Source organism: Balaenoptera acutorostrata, chromosome 1 (genome assembly GCF_949987535.1).
Source record: "Balaenoptera acutorostrata chromosome 1, mBalAcu1.1, whole genome shotgun sequence".
In the NCBI taxonomy this organism is placed as follows: Eukaryota; Metazoa; Chordata; class Mammalia; order Artiodactyla; family Balaenopteridae; genus Balaenoptera; species Balaenoptera acutorostrata.
In genome coordinates, this window is record NC_080064.1 from 76,550,922 (window position 1) to 76,567,346 (window position 16,425).

Genomic DNA, 16,425 nt, shown 5'->3' on the forward strand with positions numbered 1-16,425 from the left:
CGCACAATAAAAGTTAGCACCTTCCCCCACTGGCTAATTTTCATAATCTTTCTGAGACTCAGTGTCTTCATTGAAAAATAGAAATAAAAAAATTATACCTGTATCTGGGAATTGACATTTAGGTGGGTTCATTTGCAAGCTCTAAAGCATTATATAATTATTGGGTAATATTATTAGTCACTCATAAAATATTTGTGAGGCCTACTATATTCCAGATCCTGTGATGTTACTGGAGAAATGGAAGTTTTCTTTCTTTTTTTTTTTTTTTTTTAATCTTTGGCTGTGTTGGGTCTTCATTGCTGCACGCGGGCTTTCTCTAGTTGTGGCGAGCGGGGGCTACTCTTCGTTTTGGTGCACAGCCTTCTCACTGCAGTGGCTTCTCTTGTTGTGGAGCACGGACTCTAGGCACGTGGGCTTCAGTAGTTGTGGCTCATGGGCTCTAGAGCGCAGGCTCAGTAGTTGTGGCGCACGGATTTAGCTGCTCCGCGGCATGTGGGATCTTCCCAGACCAGGGATCGAACCCGTGTCCCCTGCACTGGCAGGCCCTGTACCACCAGGGAAGCCCGGAAGTGGAAGATTGACGGAGGCATAGCCTTGCTCTCAGGAGAGAGGCGCTGAAAGAGAAATTCACCCTTTTCCTTGATCAAGAGAGAAAGGGCAGCAAGGACAGAGGGAAAGGCCTCTGTGGCCTGCACAGGCATCCAAGTTCCTGGCACTTGGCCCTCCCTGGGGGGATATCTGATACCTTCCCCCCACCAGCCATCAGCTGAGAGCTCTCCCAGACTACCTGATGCAAGGCCCCAGGGACAGGGCTGCAGGATGGATTTCCAAATCTTCAAAATAAGCAGACAAAGGAATCTTACATCAAATAAAAAATGACTTGAGTGCAGTAGGGAAGGAATTGCTCTGAATGATGGAAGAGGTTGTCAAGGATTTCTAGATTTCTGTGCTTCTACTGAAAGTGGATGGAAAAACCCAGATTCTCTGATTTTCAGCCCAGCCAGCCAGGCTTCCCTCTTTTAAGCTCCTTTTGTCTTATTTCCATTTGAGAAGACATAAAATGAGTAAGGGGTGGAAGATTTCTTGCCCAACCATGATTCAGGAGGAAGCTCAGCCACAGAACAGGCAAGTGTGGCATCGCCCAGAGAAAAAACACTTGTAGAGACAGGTCTCCGATAGATCCACCCCAGATTTTGCAAAGAAGGCACCTCCTTCATCACAAGCTCTAAGCCCTTCCAAGTTCGGGAAGAAACTACCTGCTCCGCCATTGACAACTTGGCACAATGTGCCCAGTAGGACCAGTGTGAGTAAACCAGAGGGTTTTCTGCAACATGACCCACGGGGACAGTGCAGGTCCTGTTTGCAGCCTGAAGTTTGTGACTCTCCTGGTGGTCCTAGGTCCGGAGCTCCTATTCGTGGGAGCCAGAGTGCAGCTTCAAGAAAATGGGTATAATGGATTACTTGTTGCAATCAATCCTCAGGTATCCGAGGATCAGAACCTCATCCCAAACATTAAGGTAAGTGGCAAGTATGAAGTCAAAACCATTATCCTATTCGAACAGACCTGTAGCCTTCTTTAAGGAGTTGCCTGGTTTGTATTTGAGCAGTAAGGAAAGCGATGTTTCTCCAAAATAGCAACAAAAATTATAATTAACAGCCAAGCCAGTTCGTTCACCTAATTCTGTGTGGTCTCAGCTCACAGACTGTTGATGTAGCCCTCTTTTATTTGTTGTTGTTGGTTACTACTAATTTTAGCTTTTGTGTTTAACTACATGGCTGTTTTTGGGGTAGCAACTTAAAAAATAATCCATTGTGGCAACAGAGACCAGATGTTTGACTGATGAATAAGCATGATTGTGCCTATTAAAATTATGTTATTGGATTCCATCGTGAGGATGGGAATTCTCAGACGGAAAGAGAGTTTGAATGGAGTGCCAAAGAGCAACATTCTTTCTTTTCACCTGAATGTTCTGTAAAGCAGTTGACTATTTTCACCTTGATATGGTAAGGCAGGCCCATAGCTCCATTACTTGAGTCTCCCTTTGGTATTGCTTTAGTGAAATCAGTATTGTCATAAGGTGTGGTCTTGGAAAGGTGTGATGTGAAAAGGATTTGTTCGGTAAAAGCTTAAAAGTCTTTCACAAAATCTGGAAAATTATATAGGCAAACCCAGACGCACAATTAGTGTCCTAAAATCTCTTCCAGATAACCGTTTGAAGTTTATTTATTTTGCTCCTAGGTTTTCCCAAAAATCTAATACTGTCTCTAAAAGAAATGGGCTCCTTCAAAATATCTTCATTATTTTTATTACTGCTTATTCAAGTATAACCAGAAAACCAAAATATTAAGAATTTACAAGTGATAAAATAAGCTTTTCTTTTACTTGGTTACAGGAAATGATAACTGAAGCTTCTTATTACCTATTCAATGCTACTAAGAGAAGAGTGTTTTTCAGAAACATAAAGATTTTAATACCTGCCACATGGAAAGCTAATAATTACAGCAAAGTAAAACAAGAATCTTATGAAAAGGTAATTCAAGATTTCATTAAATGAGTTTAACTCAAGAAAAAAATATAATGTGTTCAAACTTTAAAAGTGAGAACTTAGACAAAAACAAATTAATATTAATACACAAACAATATTATTGAAAAGATTGTTATGCGCAAAATATATGGAAATGTAATAAATGAATGAAAATTATGGAGTAAAAAATAAGCAAAATGCCATTGCCCAAGCGGCCTCTCAGAAGATCTCTTTACTATGTAACTTACAGAGTCCTTTCTGAAATTTTTGGTTAAGGACCAAGAACTAGTTTTATTCGACTGAGTATGAGCTGTAAAGGGAATAATTTCAGTTATGACTATCCTCATTTCCTACCCTGTCAGAGACAGTAAACATACATGTACAGACAGAAACCTAAGCCACCCATGCATATAAAAATATGACTTTCTTGTCCTGCAAGAGTGCACATTAGCAGAATTTCACATTAGCCCCAGTCCAGGACACTGTGTTTGAGGAGCATGTTGATAAGAAGCAAGGCAGAAAGCAGGGAAGAGAGGCATGGCTACCTTTTTTTTCCAACCAAAAAAGAACCTTCAAAGGACTCTCATAAGCTGTAGATTATAATTACTCATCCATGATAATGTCTGGCACATACTGGTATGCATGCTATAAATAAATGTTAAATAAATTTGGCAAATGACTGTTTGAAATGACTGTGAGCAAGAGTCCTAGCAGCTACCAGAAAGGGCAGGAGCAGAGGCACTGAGAATATAGCTCAGGGCTTCAGCAATGGAGTGGGTTCAAGATCTGTAATTACAGCTCAAGTAGAAGGGCTGGGACTGTGGTAGTTTCCCCTTTTCCTTATTTGTGTCACTTGGTATGAATTTTCCTAAGATTGTTTTAATTCTTAGATCTCCTTTGAAGTTATTGAATGATATAGCAATCTCGAAGGCACCCCAGTGTCCTGAAGAAGTTAAAGGGGTCCTTAAAACTATCTGATTTATGACCAGGTGAAAGCATTTGATGCTTGGGCATGGAGATAGGAGCGATAGACGAAAGGATAAATTGGGAACACAGCTATTGTTTATTAAACTTCAACTAAATGCTAGGCATTCTGTATATATTGCTTAATTCTCAGACACCTAAAATTAGTTGCTGTTATCGCAAATTAGGAAACCGAGGCTCAAATATGGTAAGGATTTTATCCCAAGTCAAACAGCTGGTAAGTTAACGAGCAATTTGAATTCATGCCTGTTTGATTCCAAAACCTATGCTCTTTGCTCTAAGCTATACTGTCTCTAGCTACCTTACATAGTTGTCATTAATCAATCTGGCCTTTAGTGGGACAAAAAGTCTTGGAGATAACCAACACCAAAACCAGGTGCTACTCCTCATCCTAATGGAGAAGAGAGAAATAAATAACTAAAGCAAAAAATGACTGAACAGAAAGATTAAGGGAGTCACTGAAGGCTGTTCATATATCTGCTAGATACCAATTCTTTTAACCTCATAATGTCAATCAAGCAAACACTTAGCAAATGATCATTACATACAAGAACAATGCTAGGCATGGCAGAGGACACAAGGAAAAGCAAGATAGTTCCCCTCCTTGTGAATCTACAGTCTAATGTAGGTGGGACGCAGGGGAGGGGGGGAGGGGTAGGAAAAAAGTACATAAGAGCTGTATTACTATGGTCCGTAAGGTAGTGTATAACCCCAAACAGCCTGAGTATTCTATCCCATGCAGTGTACTCTTTCCTTTTTGTTTCAGGACAACTTTTCAGACATAGAAATGAGGTTTTGTCCAAGTGAAGACTATTCAAGGGCATGATGTCTGTAGCCCTTTTCACAGGTGTTGCCTTGCAAAGCCCTTGGCTTGAATTCTTATCTTTCTAAAAAAAAATTCTAATTATTATAAAAATAATTCATGCTTGTTGCAAAAAGACAATGTAGAAATATGGACAATAAAAAGAAAATATTACCTTCCACTATTCCTCAGCGGTGTGTACACCCACCCACCCACCCACCCACACACCAGTACACACGTAGTACATATAGTGATCGTTATATATATATTTATAAGATCATATTAGATCTATTGTTCCATAATCAACTTTAAAAAAAAAATTAACAACATACTTAACTTCTAAGGGCAAGTCTTGAGACAACATATTATCTTTCTTCCTCAAAATAAAAGGAACAATGTTGTATATAAAACTGTGTTCTCTAGATGGTTATTTGAATAGATATTTACTTTAGCTTCTGACTTAAAATATTGTGTTTTATAAATAGTAATTGAAATGGTCAGGGTACAGTATGAAATATAACTTCAATAGAATAACTGTTTTGCTGATCTGATTGGTTATGGGAATAAAAGGACAAGGCTTAAAAGAAACATATCCTATTGTCTTGCACAATATTGTCACAAAAGGCTGTAACATCTTACAGTACAGCTCTGAATGATGTGTAAATGCTCTTAAAATTTCTTCAAACTTTTAAATTACATTTTATCGTGATTCATAATGTCAGAATTTTACAGTGTTGACTTTTGAGAAAATTTTAATCTGGAAAATGGGAAGGTCAAATGAAAGTAATAAAGCTCCATGGAAATTTGATAAGCTTTTAAAATATATACACTTTTGAAAGTGACAGATAGTTTTGTTGATATTTAGTTGTGAATGCATTTTAAACTCCATCTAAAGGCATTTATTTTTTTAATCTGTTTTTAAATTGGGATACAATCCATACAGAAAAATGGACACATATCTTAAATGTACACTTCAAAGTGTTTTAACAAATGTAGATATTTATGTCACCGACATTACAGTCGAGATGTAGAGTATTACAAGGCATTTCTTTTAATTTAGGCAAATGTCATAGTGACTGACTGGTATGGGGCACATGGAGATGATCCATACACCTTGCAATACAGAGGGTGTGGAGAAGAGGGAAAATACATTCATTTCACACCTGACTTTCTACTAAATGATGACTTAACAGCTGGCTATGGATCACGAGGTAAGTTTGACCAATCAAGAAATAGACAATGGACAGCACTATTTACAGTATTCTGTGCTTAATGCTAAAAGGGACTCAGAGAACCTGAAACTTGCCAAGGACTTACCATTGGGATGAGGAGATAGGCCACGTGCCCATGAAAAGATGAGGGACAAAGTGAGCCAGAAAGGGTTAAGCACCAGATTAGTGGCCCAGACAGGGCATGCTATAAGAATTCAGTGAAGAGGGAGAGCATTTTGAGCTAAAGGTGGTCAGAAAAGGCCTCACAAAGAAGAGGATCTTAAGGTTGAATATAATTTTGATAAATGGAAAGAAGGGAGAGAAGAGTGGGAAGAGTATGAATAAAACCGTGGCAGCAGAAGAATCCAGGGCATATTTGAGAGATGGGAACAGTAGACCCCGCTGATGGCGCAGAAAGACTGTGGGCAGTGAGTAGCGGGAGAAAATGCTGAAATGCACACGGGGTAGGTGATGGAGAGCCTCAAATGCCCAAATGAGCAAGTCACAACTTAAGGTTTATAATCATAGGAGTGAAACCATCCAAGCAGGGTTTTCAGAAGCTGAATCTGGCTGTGTGGATAATCTGACTCCCTCAGATCAATGAGGGAGAAACTGGATATCAGGAGAATAACTAGAAGTCCAGGTATGAGGCCATGAGACTTGAGTAAGATTGAAGGCAGTGAGATGGGAAGGACAAGAAAGAGAGTAACAAGAACAAGAGAATTTTCTATGTGCCAAGTGCTGTGCTATTTGCTTTTCAAATGTTATCTTATTTAATCCTAACAACTCAAAGTAATGAGAGATATTCCAGAAGGGAAAAAGTATGAAACAGAGGTCAGAACTGCTTCAGAGTGAAAGGCAAGGAGTGTGTGTGTGGGCAGCATTAAGGAACACACCAGGTTTTTGGCAGAAATAGAAGGGACCAGTTTAAAGGGGAAATCCACAAGTCTGGATTTAGGCAAGTGACTGTGAGGAAAGTGGACTATGCTGGTGGAAAGACCCAGCCTGTGGCCGGAGAAGGATGACTAGAGTTTGACAGTGAAGCCAGCGTCATAGGTTTGGACATTGGCATTTAGTGGATGAGACCTGAGAAAGAAACTGTGGTGAGAAAAAATGAGTAGGTCAAGGGCTAACTATCCAATTCTTAATTTTTTGTTTTTGATTTTAACGTATAGCAGTGCCTTTCAAATGATGTTTTCACTTTTACCCCCATTTAAATCTAAATAGATTTTATTATCCTCTGAATAACTAGCAGGAAGTGAAGCCACACACTCTATAAAACACTTTATAAAACTTTATAGAAATGGCTTTTTTTCCTGGTAACTCTGAGGTGCTGATAATCTCTGCACAAATATATGACTTCACCAGCACGTCTAAATTCCATCAGTAGGCAGAAACTTTTCCTTAGCACTTTCAGCTTAGACTGTTCCCCTCCCTTCCTATGTTCCAAGGTCCAAAACTTGCATAATATGCCACAGCCTGAGTCAACTCAGCAAACATTTCCTGGGTTCCCAGATCTTAAAAGAATTCAGGAAGAAAAGTGTACTTGGGGAGGGGAGTTAATCTGGAAAATTTCTATTGGGGAGAAGTCAGTTTTTAGCTGAACATTGAAGAAAATACAAGATTTAGAGAGGTAGAGATAAACTTATAAAGGATTTGATGCTGACAGTGAGGATTTTCATGAGCTAAGAGTTGAAGATAAACATGGAGAATCAGTAATAAAATGAAAGAGAAAGGACCACCCAAGCTGGTGAGAAGGTTCTATGAACCTTTTTGCTCCTTCTTCCCTCCCTGGCCCCAGGGTTTCAATCATTGCTCTAGACAGGAGAATTATCTACAGGAAAAAAAAGTGGCAGGCATGCCTGGATAACACAAACTGAAGAATAGGAAAGCTTTATTTGCTGGTTTGGTGTCTTAGTCCCTTTGGGTTACTATAACAAAATATCGTAGACTGGGAGGCTTATGCACAACAGAACTTTCTCACAGTTCTGGGGACTGGAAGTCCAAAATCGAGGCAGCAGCCGAATCGGTGTCTGTGAAGGCCCACTTCCGGGTTCATAGACAGCCATCTTCTCACTGTGTCCTCACATGACAGAAAGAAGGAAACTCTCTGGGGTCTTTTTATAAGGGCACTCATGCCATTTATGAAGGCTCCACCCTCATGATCTAATAATCACTCCCCAAGGCCTCACCTCCTAACACCTTCACATTGTGGGTCAGGATTTCAACATATGAATTTTGGGGGGACGTACACATCCAGTCCATTGAATTGAACATTCAGTCCATATGCTTCTTTTCCTTTCCCAGAATCCTGAACTTATAGGCATGTATAAAACTGAATAGAAACCCTTAGGCAGCTTCCTTAGGGAAGTGAGAGAATGTGAGACTCCTCACTAATTTCAAACAGATATGCAACAGGTAAATCACTGGTTTGCACTTCCAGGACTAAACATATTTTCACACTGCCTCTTTTACGACGATGGGGGTAAAGCAGAAGGAGATGGGAACGGAATGGGGAAGAGGAAAGTGGAAGGAAGAATTGCACGTCAACCCTTCGGAATGAGTATATATAGTCAGGTGATGTTACGTATTCACTGATTAGCAAGGTCTGTTGCTGAAATTTTAGGAACTTAAAACAAAAACTCTCTCTTCCACAGGCAGAGTGTTTGTTCATGAATGGGCTCATCTCCGTTGGGGTGTGTTTGATGAATATAACAATGAGAAACCTTTCTACATAAATGGGCAAAATCAAATTGAAGTAACAAGGTTAGTGGATTTTTTCCATGTTTAAAATTCACTGTTTATTTTTTTTACTCTAAAATAGAGTTTATAATGGCAGCAAAACTTAACTGACAATTGTCAGTTTTAAAATTTTATTGGATTTTTAAAAAAATTGGTAAATATTTAGGTGGTCAAATGCCAAAACAATATAAAAAGTTATACTCTTATATAGCATACTCCTACCACTCTCTTCACCCTGTTCCCTTTCATCCCCTCTAGATCACCATTTTTATTAGTTTCTCATTTATTTTTTCTGTGTTTCTTCAGGAAAATTCAAATAAATATGAATATATATTTTTCCTCACTCTTTTTTCTTTTAATTGCATAGTGTTCCATTGTATGGATATACCATAATTTTTCAACCAGTCCCTTATTGTTGAACAAATGAGTTGTTCACCATATTTTGTTATTACTACAAGTCATAATGCTATAAATAAGTTACTTCCATTATATGCAGGCAGATCTGTATATCTATTGAATAGCTTCCAAGAATTACCAGGTCATAGGGTAATTTTAGCTGTAATTTTGGTAGATATTGACTGATTCTTCTCCCGAAATTTAGATGGTTTTTTATCCCATTGACAGCATTTGAGACTGCTTATATAGGAAGGAATCCTTTTACATATTATCATTAGATGTTCATTCTCTTCTTCCTCTGATGTCCAATGGCAATGAACTCAAAGGAGCCCTGATTCAGGATACCACCACTCATGCCCTTCCTCGGGCCTCCAAAAGTTCATGTTGATTTCTTGGTGACTTTTGCTTTGACCCTGTTTAGCTGGTAAAGCCCTTGGCAATACAGAGCCTCTCATCAAAATCAAATGCTTTAAAATCAAGTGGAGTGCATTTGTAAATTAATGACCTTTCTTAATAGTTTTTAAAATGTCTTCTGTGTATCTAGCAATCTACGATCCTGGAAACAAATTATTTTATGAGTCAATAAGAAAGAAACATAAGTATTTCTAAAACAGACCCAATGTCTCTTCCTATTTTAGGTGTTCATCTGACATCACAGGCATTTTCTTGTGTGAAGGAGGCCCTTGCCCCCAAGAAAACTGTGTTATTAGCAAGATTTTCAAAGAAGGATGCATGTTTATATACAATAGCACCCAAAATGCAACTGCATCGATAATGTTCATGCAAAGTTTATCTTCTGTAAGTATGACCTTAGAATAACAAACTCTTACAAGATTCCATCTTTTCCCAAGATAGACTGATATGTTTTAAGTATTTAAACAAAAAGACAATTAAGATTCACTACAGGGCTTCCCTGGTGGCGCGGTGGTTGGGAGTCTGCCTGCTAATGCAGGGGACACGGGTTCGAGCCCTGGTCTGGGAAGATCCCACATGCCACGGAGCAGCTGGGCCCGTGAGCCACAATTGCTGAGCCTGCGCGTCTGGAGCCTGTGCCCCGCGACGGGAGGGGCCGCGATAGAGAAAGGCCCGCGCACCGCGATGAAGAGCGGTCCCCGCACCGCGATGAAGAGTGGCCCCCGCTTGCCGCAACTGGAGAAAGCCCTCGCAAGAACCGAAGACCCAACACAGCCAAAAATAAATAAATAAATAAATAAATAAATAAGAAAATCCTTTAAAAAAATAAAAAATAAAAAAATAAAAAAAAAAAAAAAAAAAAAAAAAGATTCACTACATTTGGGACTTCCCTGGTGGTCCAGTGGTAAAGAATCCACCTTCCAACGCAGGAGAGGAGGGTTCAATCCCTGGTAGGGGAACTAAGATCCCACATGCCAAGGGGCAACTAAGCCTGTGCGCCACAACTACTGAAGCCCACACTCCTAGAGTCCGTGCTCCGCAACAAGAGAAGCCACCGCAGTGAGAAGGCTGCGTGCCACAACTACTGAGCCCATGTGCCTCAACTAGAGAGCCCGTGTGCTGCAAACTACAGAGCCCATGTGCTCTGGAGCTCGCACACCACAACTAGAGAGAGAAAACCTGCATGCCACAACTAGAGAAAGAGAAGCCTGTGCACCGCAGTGAAAGATCCCGCGGGCCACAACTAAGACCCGATGCAGTCAAAAAAAAAAAAAAAAAAAAAGAAAAGAAAAAAGATTCACTACGTTTTAGAGCTTGGGGAACCTTAGAGTTCATCTAGTTTTTACTTTACAGATTAAAAAAAAAAACTCAGCGCCCCCCCCTCGACAGTCAAAGCTGATCAGTAGAAATTGTTTCCTTTAGAAAAGCGATTATTTGCTCTCCAGGGAAGGTGATTTAACAAGGGGAAACCTGGAGTCTTCAAAATAAATTGCTTGTATGGTAGTGCTCCTATATCCTTTCACAGGAAAGTGTACAGGGTTAATGACAGGGAGGTAACGTATGATTATATTGCTTCATTTAAGGTAGCAAACCACTCTTATTTTAATGGAATTCCCTAATTCTCTTTCCCTTGTTTTGCATATTCTAGAACTTAAAAAGAAAAGTCAGGTGTTACCAAGGGAAGTCAACTAACCCTTAGCTTTGCAGGCTCAGAAACTCAGTCTTGTCAGTATTCCACGCTAACTGACAAGAGACTTGTGTAGGAATCCAGAACACATTTTTAAAATTATTTAAAATTTTAAATAATTGTCATGGAGATCTGACACTCGCATTCTCTAGCCAGTTCATTTTCTCTCTGACAGAAGCAGCACGGAACAGCCAAATTCTACCCAGAGGCCTATTTTGAGAGTGTGGAATCAGAAAGGAGGGAGTTAGGAGATGCAGAGATTTAGTCACATCAGCCTTCATAACCTGATACATTTTTCCAACTTCATCACATCTGTGGGTCACGTCCTCTCCATTGAGCTGGGAACACTGTGGGCAGTGTCTCTGTGAAGTTTTCTGTTTCTATGACTAACCCAATGTTCCTTGGATTGACACATTCTTTTTTTAGATAATTTTTTTTCTTCAGTCTGGTTTTAGTCAAGGCTAAGAGTCATTCTGTAACTTCAAGGTGCTTTTTCATATTTCTTGTCCAATTCATTATGGTTTTAATTTAATTTACAGCTTTAATATCTGAAGCCAAGCTAATTCCATGTTATTTCATCCACATTGTTTGTGGCTAGGTACAATCTTTGTGGTCATTTGAAACACCTACTCATTAATATCCAGTCAGCAAACTTTTACCATCTCCTAAACATAGTCATGAAATATAAAGAAAAGAGTTAAAAACAAACATACAAACAACAACAAAACAGGTTCTATCATGTCACCCCATCCTACTAAGAAACTCATGTTCTTATGCAATTATTAACTTTTTGAAGCTTCAGCTTCCTTTTCTAAGAAATTAGAGTTGGGGCTAGAGAATCTGTAAGATTTCTTTTACCTCTAAGCTTCCATAGCTCTGTTAGCAGGAAGCATCTACTGTTCGTAGGAATATAGCCACTGGGAAGTAGATAACACATTACTTTGCAATGCAAATCATGCCTTTAAAAGAGGTGTTGCCTAGGTTTAGTATTATTGTATGAATTATGGCTATATCTCCAAATGGGGAGAAAGATGAGGAAGTAGATTTAAGTTGTTTTTCTCCTTATCCTAGTCTTACAGAGGTCAATATTTGAACTAGCTCAATATAGGTTTATTATAGGTTAATCAATAGATAAAGGTGCAGTAGTTATTAAATATGATTCCAAGGAGCAGACTGATCAAGATAACATCTCCTGGGGTGTTTTCTTTAACACATTATCACGCTAAGGAAGGTGAGAGTTTGTTTTATTTTTTTATTTATTTTTTTTCCACACACACACACTGTATTTTATTTTTACAAGAGATAGATAGACTGACACCAAGCATTGTACATGGATGACCACAACAAAAGCAACAATGATTGCAATTACCAAACATGAAACACACTTATACTATGTCATAACATTGACATTCAGTCCAGTAATCCTCCACTGTAACAGCTCCTTTACTTTGCAGTGAAAATTGATTTGTATATTCTTTTCCTCTGAGTCCTTGTGGGATTTTTTTTTTTTTAATTCAGACAGAAAGTCACAAAAATTATACTCATCCTCATCAGTTCACTCAGTCCCATGTAATTAATTTCTTTTTTTTCATCTTGATCTTTTGTTAGCACTTTTATGAGTTCATCAGTTTTTCATTAGAGTTCTGAAAATGCTTATTCATTCAGTTCAGCAGTACAGTCAGTTACCAGAAACCTGTACTTGTCAGAGTCTTTTCCATGAATTTCTTGAAGATGAAACTCTTTTATAGGAACATATTTGCAAAATCATCAGAGTACACCCAGAACTGTCTGTAAATGACAAAAGACTTAAAAATGACCATGGTTAAAGATTTGATGAAAGTTCATAATAATGCAGTTGACAAGAAAATTAGTTATTTCTGAGATATACATTTTAAAGTAATAACTAGGATTATTACTTATAACATTATACCAGAACATATAAGATTTTTAGACGTTTCCTGTAATGTCTGAAACATTTATATTAACATATTTCCATACATATTTCCATACAAATACAAATATAAGATTTTTAGAAATTTCATGTAATGTCTGAAACATTTATATTAACATATTTCCATACATATTTCCATACAAATACAAATATAAGATTTTTAGAAATTTCATGTAATGTCTGAAACATTTATATTAACATATTTCCATACATATTTCCATACAAATACAAATATAAGATTTTTAGAAATTTCATGTAATGTCTGAAACATTTATATTAACATATTTCCATACATATTTCCATACAAATACAAATATAAGATTTTTAGAAATTTCATGTACTGTCTGAAACATTTATATTAACATATTTCCATACATATTTCCATACAAATACAAATATAAGATTTTTAGAAATTTCATGTAATGTCTGAAACATTTATATTAACATATTTCCATACAAATAACCCAATGAAAGTTTAGTATTAGTTGTTTTGTTTGTTTTTTTATACTGCAGGTTCTTATTAGGCATCAGTTTTATACACATCCGTGTATACATGTCAATCCCAATCGCCCAATTCAGCACATCACCATCCCCACCTCATCGCAGTTTTCCCCCCTTGGTGTCCATATGTCCATTCTCTACATCTGTGTCTCAACTTCTGCCCTGCAAACTGGCTCATCTGTACCGTTTTTCTACGTTCCACATACATGCATTAACATACGATATTTGTTTTTCTCTTTCTGACTTACTTCACTCTGTATGACAGTCTCTAGATCCATCCACTTCTCAACAAATGACTCAATTTCGTTCCTTTTTATGGCTGAATAATATTCCATCGTATATATGTACCACAACTTCTTTATCCATTCGTCTGTTGATGGGCATTTAGGTTGCTTCCATGACCTGGCTATTGTAAATAGTGCTGCAATGAACATTCGGGTGCACGTGTCTTTTTGAATTACGGTTTTCTCTGGGTATATGCCCAGTAGTGGGATTGCTGGGTCATATGGTAATTCTATTTTTAGTTTTTTAAGGAACCTCCATATTGTTCTCCATAGTGGCTGTATCAATTTACATTCCCACCAACAGTGCAAGAGGGTTCCCTTTTCTCCACACCCTCTCCAGCATTTGTTGTTTGTAGATTTTCTGATGATGCCCATTCTAACAGGAGTGAGGTGATACCTCATTGTAGTTTTGATTTGCATTTCTCTAATAATTAGTGATGTTGAGCATCTTTTCATGTGCTTCGTGGCCGTCTGTATGTCTTCTTTGGAGAAATGTCTATTTAGGTCTTCTGCCCATTTTTGGATTGGGGTGTTTGTTTCTTTGATATTGAGCTGAATGAGCTGTTTATATATTTTGGAGATTAATCCTTTGTCCGTTGATTCATTTGCAAATATTTTCTCCCATTCTGAGGGTTGTCTTTTCGTCTTGTTTATGGTTTCCTTTGCTGTGCAAAAGCTTTGAAGTTTCATTAGGTCCCACTTGTTTATTTTTGTTTTTATTTCCATTACTCTAGGAGGTGGATCAAAAAAGATCTTGCTGTGATTTATGTCAAAGAGTGTTCTTCCTATGTTTTCCTCTAAGAGTTTTATAGTGTCCAGTCTTATATTTAGGTCTCTAATCCATTTTGAGTTTATTTTTGTGTATGGTGTTAGGGAGTATTCTAATTTCATTCTTTTACATGTGGCTGTCCAGTTTTCCCAGCACCACTTATTGAAGAGACTGTCTTTTCTCCATTGTATATCTTTGCCTCCTTTGTCATAGATTAGTTGACCATAGGTGCGTGGGTTAATCTCTGGGCTTTCTATCTTGTTCCATTGACCTATGTTTCTGTTTTTGTGCCAGTACCATATTGTCTTGATTACTGTAGCTTTGTAGTATAGTCTGAAGTCAGGGAGTCTGATTCCTCCAGCTCCATTTTTTTGCCTCAAGACTGCTTTGGCTATTCGGGGTCTTTTGTGTCTCCATACAAATTTTAAGATGATTTGTTCTAGCTCCGTAAAAAATGCCCTTGGTAATTTGATAGGGATTGCATTGAATCTGTAGATTGCTTTGGGTAGTATACTCATTTTCACAATGTTGATTCTTCCAATCCAAGAACATGGTATATCTCTCCATCTGTTGGTATCATCTTTAATTTCTTTCATCAGTGTCTTATAGTTTTCTGCATACAGGTCTTTTGTCTCCCTAGGTAGGTTTATTCCTAGGTATTTTATTCTTTTTGTTGCAATGGTAAATGGGAGTGTTTCCATAATTTCTCTTTCAGATTTTTCATCATTAGTGTATAGGAATGCAAGAGATTTCTGTGCATTAATTTTGTAACCTGCAACTTTACCATATTCATTAATTAGCTCTAGCAGTTTTCTGGTGGCAGTTTTAGGATTCTCTATGTATAGTATCATGTCATCCGCAAACAGTGACAGTTTTACTTCTTCTTTTCCAATTTGTATTCCTTTAATTTCTTTTTCTTCTCTGATTGCCGTGGCTAGGACTTCCAGAACTATGTTGAATAATAGTGGTGAGAGTGGACATCCTTGTCTCGTTCCTGATCTTAGAGGAAATGCTTTCAGTTTTTCACCATTGAGAATGATGTTTGCTGTGGGTTTGTCATATATGGCCTTTATTATGTTGAGGTAGGTTCCCTCTATGCCCACTTTCTGGAGAGTTTTTATCAGAAATGGGTGTTGAATTTTGTCAAAAGCTTTTTCTGCATCTATTGAGATGATCATATGGTTTTTCTTCTTCAATTTGTTAATATGGTGTATCACATTGATTGATTTGCATATATTGAAGAATCCTTGCATCCCTGGGATAAATCCCACTTGATCGTGGTGTATGATCCTTTTAATGTGTTGTTGGATTCTGTTTGCTAGTATTTTGTTGAGGATTTTTGCATCTATATTCATCAGTGATATTGGTCTGTAATTTTCTTTTTTTGTAGTGTCTTTGTCTGGTTTTGGTATCAGGGTGATGGTGGCCTCATAGAATGAGTTTGGGAGAGTTCCTTCCTCTGCAATTTTTTGGAAGAGTTTGAGAAGGATGGGTGTTAGCTCTTCTCTAAATGTTTGATAGAATTCACCTGTGAAGCCATCTGGTCCTGGACTTTTGTTTGTTGGAAGATTTTTAATCACAGTTTCAATTTCATTACTTGTGATTGGTCTGTTGATATTTTCTGTTTCTTCCTGGTTCAGTCTTGGAAGGTTATACCTTTCTAAGAATTTGTCCATTTCTTCCAGGTTGTCCATTTTATTGGCATAAAGTTGCTTGTAGTAGTCTCTTAGGATGTTTTGTATTTCTGCGGTGTCTGTTGTAACTTCTCCTTTTTCATTTCTGATTTTATTGATTTGAGTCCTCTCCCTCTTTTTCTTGATGAGTCTGGCTAATGGCTTATCAATTTTGTTTATCTTCTCAAAGAACCAACTTTTAGTTTTATTGATCTTTGCTATTGTTTTCTTTGTTTCTATTTCATTTATTTCTGCTCTGATCTTTATGATTTCTTTCCTTCTGCTAACTTTGGGTTTTGTTTGTTCTTCTTTCTCTAGTTTCTTTAGGTGTAAAGTTAGATTGTTTACTTGAGATTTTTCTTGTTTCTTTAGGTAGGCTTGTATAGCTATAAACTTCTCTCTTAGAACTGCTTTTGCTGCATCCCATAGGTTTTGTATCGTCGTGTTTTCATTGTCATTTGTCTCTAGGTATTTTTTTATTTCCTG

The 16,425-nt window shown here is 37.8% G+C and overlaps 1 protein-coding gene across 1 annotated transcript in view; it reads left to right on the forward strand.

Moving 5' to 3' along the window:
- The first annotated feature begins 1,331 nt into the window (after positions 1-1,331).
- Positions 1,332-16,425, forward strand: part of CLCA2 (chloride channel accessory 2) — a 44,154-nt gene continuing 29,060 nt past the window's right edge. Inside the window, exons 1-5 of the mRNA XM_007173060.1 lie at positions 1,332-1,517; positions 2,394-2,531; positions 5,372-5,522; positions 8,180-8,288; positions 9,299-9,458. Of these exons, the coding sequence (XP_007173122.1) occupies positions 1,332-1,517; positions 2,394-2,531; positions 5,372-5,522; positions 8,180-8,288; positions 9,299-9,458 (744 nt within the window). The remainder of the gene's footprint in view (positions 1,518-2,393; positions 2,532-5,371; positions 5,523-8,179; positions 8,289-9,298; positions 9,459-16,425) is intronic.